Source organism: Metopolophium dirhodum, chromosome 2, assembly GCF_019925205.1.
Source record: "Metopolophium dirhodum isolate CAU chromosome 2, ASM1992520v1, whole genome shotgun sequence".
NCBI classification, from domain to species: domain Eukaryota; kingdom Metazoa; phylum Arthropoda; class Insecta; order Hemiptera; family Aphididae; genus Metopolophium; species Metopolophium dirhodum.
In genome coordinates, this window is record NC_083561.1 from 22,619,380 (window position 1) to 22,622,910 (window position 3,531).

At 36.7% G+C, this 3,531-nt stretch overlaps 1 protein-coding gene across 1 annotated transcript; it reads left to right on the forward strand.

Annotated features, from left to right (window-relative positions):
* The first annotated feature begins 372 nt into the window (after nucleotides 1-372).
* Nucleotides 373-3,101, forward strand: LOC132938523 (uncharacterized). Its single transcript, XM_061005405.1, is given in 2 exon segments — nucleotides 373-2,842; nucleotides 2,845-3,101. Coding segments are annotated over 2 exon segments (2,349 nt in total). The 5' UTR covers nucleotides 373-549; the 3' UTR covers nucleotides 2,901-3,101.
* Nucleotides 3,102-3,531: the final 430 nt, after the last annotated feature.

A 3,531-nucleotide genomic window follows, 5' to 3' on the forward strand; every position in this document is an offset into this window, starting at 1 on the left:
AATATATAATATATTCTCCTTATAGAAGTATAATAGGTCACTGTTCAGAATCATTCATTTTCAATGAATAATGATTTAACGCTGAATTCCAATTCAAGTTATTCAATATGTCATGCATTACAGTGACTTACTCTGCAATGACGAGAAAAATATCTACGGTTACACCTAGTAGACAGATTTGACAAACTCTATCGTTAAAAATACTAAATGTTGTTAAAGAAATTGGACATCATGCATTCACGCACGATTACGACGTTGGTTTTTTAATATATTTGTAAAATATCACGTACTTACTAGTTGGTGAATTAAAATACATCGTACCATACCGTTGTGTGTGTGACAATGTACGATTACACGTCGTATAAGATTGAAAAACGTTATCGGAAAAAGTGCACAATGCTGTTAAACATGATCCAAACAGAACATAAAATTTTAGATAAATACTGAGCGCAATCAAAAAATACATTCAGTTTACAGTTACACTCGCACGACAATAGTTACACTTTCGACTTTAATATCAATATCATTGACGTCATTAACATCGGCACAATGGTTGTGTTGGAAGAACAGTGCGTGTACGAAAAAAATGTAAGTGATACGCCCGCTATAATAATCGGTTTCCGTCGTGTGCATTTTGCCGACAAATTTGATTTACTAGTGCATGACATTGATGGGTTCTTTAATGCAACTGAGATGTGTGCAATGCATTCAAAAAAACTCATTCACTTTCAAGAGGGTAAACGTTTCAAAGATTTAGAACAATTGTTATTGACTCGGCTCGAATTTGGAGACCCTGTGCGATATACCAATTGTGATTTGGGATATACCGATCAATCCGCTGTTGGTGGTACGTACTACCATCCGATACTGTTTCTGGCCCTTGCATTGTGGTGCAGCGAAGAATTTTACGTCAAAGCCGCCATATTGGTAAATGGATTCTTCAACCGAAGTGTAGAACGCCGTGCACTATTTGATCGAACATTCGCACTCAAGACAACAGTGGGTAATGAACATTGCGCATACTCAATAACCCCACTCCAGACGTTGATTGTCCCGATAGACTCTGAGTTATCACAATCCCAAATTCCGACCACCTATGAGTCATCATCTGAGACACAAGTAATGTATGGTGGTTTTGAACTTCTGGTGGATGATCACAAATGGTTTAATGCTTCAAAGTTCTGTTATAAATATACGGATCAACAAAAACGGTTACAATATTTTTCCAAAACAAATTTTTTTCTTCGACTTGTCGAACACATACGTCAAAACCTGCAACTGGATCCGGTGCGTGACTGTTCCGATGCCGTTGATCGAGAGTCGATCGAATACGGTACGTTTTATCATCCATTACTGTTTCTTGCACTCGCTTCGTGGATAAGTTTGGAATTCTACGTCAAGGCTGCGCACATAGTATTTGCTTATTTTTCGTCATATGACCGTGACGAGTCTATGAAGATGTTGGCGCTGGGTGAACGGCCTGGAGATACTACAGCAGTATTTCCTACGAATATTGTTGTAGAACCGACACCCTCAACATCTACATATTTTGCCAAATCACCGACCGTGTGTGAACCTGAGATCATTATTAAACCAACACCATCAAAATCGGTGAACTTTTCCACAATATCATCACAGATAGTCCATGAATCTGATACTACAACAATTAATACACCAACATATGAACCAAATACTACACCTATGACACCCGAGTCAAAACTACCATCTTCAGTCACGTGGATCGATGAATCGTCATCATCAACATTTGCCGATAGAGATGAAGAAATGTTCATGGAAACCAATTACACCGAAGCCGAAATGGAATTGGTACGTAAAGAGTGGCAATTGCGTCTAGATCATATGGAACGACAACACCAGTTGAAACTCAAAGAGGCTCAATACGAGTTAAGTCAACGACTGTCACAAAAAGAATACGAAGAACGAACACTACGCGAACAATTAAAAAACAAGGAAATTGATGATGATGAGTTACGTAAACACTTGGCAACTATAGAGACGGAATCTAGACACCGCGAATGTGAGTTACGTCAGCAATTGGAACGTAACAAGGCAAAAGCAAGACAATTGCGAACACAACTCGTACAAAAAGAAGCCGAAATTGAAAAAAGTAATCGTGAAAATGAACAACGTTTGGAACAAATGCGTTCGCGTCAGGAACGTGAAGTCGAGCAAAAGCGACGGAAAGACGTGGAATTAGCCAGTAGGTTAAAAGCCGCAGAGAGTGAAAAGATCACTTATTTTTTACGCAGCACCGAGCAAAGGCGACAAGTCGACGAGCTCACACAACAGCTGGAACAAATGCGCTTGTCCAATGAACGATTACGCATGACCACATTGAAACGTAACCCGGTAGCGGAGAAGCAAAATTGTATTCGGGAGGTGTACCAAGCGAAATTCGGCATGGATCGTTTGGAAATGCTGGTGGTGACAAGTATCGCTGGTCCGGGACAACAGTTTTACGGTTTTCGACGCAAGTTGAATGGTGCATTTTATGCAATTAACAAACGGATGCAAGTGGCAATGGGAGAACGTGTGATGTTGTGGTTCGTGTCCAACAATGCCAAACAAGACTTTATTGATTGCAAATCATATTTGTTTGATAAAGCGTATAAAACGGGTGTGGAATTACAAACGCGGAGCAATACTATTGGCATTGAAGAATCGACTAACATCGAAAAATTCGATACCATATGTTTGTTACGTGATTTTGGTAGACTCGCAGGTATGATAGAACTCGACGCTGGATATATGCAGACTCTTTTGGAACTGGCACAAAATCAGTACACTTCGACAGATCAACTCAACGATGAAGATATCACTGAAGTACTTTTGCGCAAAGCCGAAACGCAATCCGATCAAATGTTCATCGATATATATAAATATATATTAAATGATTACAAAAAATCGTTTACATAAATTGATTATATTATCACAATATTTCGTCTGTATAAATTATTGTTTATATTTTTTATTATTATTATTTTTATTTATATAATTATATATACATTATTCAATACAGTTACATATTATGTAGGTACCTCTATCATTTATTATTAATGTTATTTTATATTAAATAATTATTCCACTATATTCACATGTATTTATTTATTCACTGGAAAATATCTATAACGTATATACAACATAATTCCAAGTCAAATGAAGACATTTTTTATGTCTTTGATACTTAGGTCATTACAAACAACATAATAACGTATTTACCAAATTACTTATTTAAATGCATTGATGTCATGTTAAAATGTACGATTACACCTCGTATAGACATTTGACCAACTCTATTGTAAAAAGCACCCAATGTAGCACAAAAAAAAATACATATAGTTATAAATTTTTTGGCATTACACAACGTATTCTATAACATTTTATATCGTTTTTCCCGTAAATGCTAGTAGTTGCTGTTCTGTAGTTCGTTGTTTTGTATTAATGGTTGAACGGTGCATCGATTGTCTATATCTATAGGGCATAACACAATTGCAAACTTTTACCTTTTTA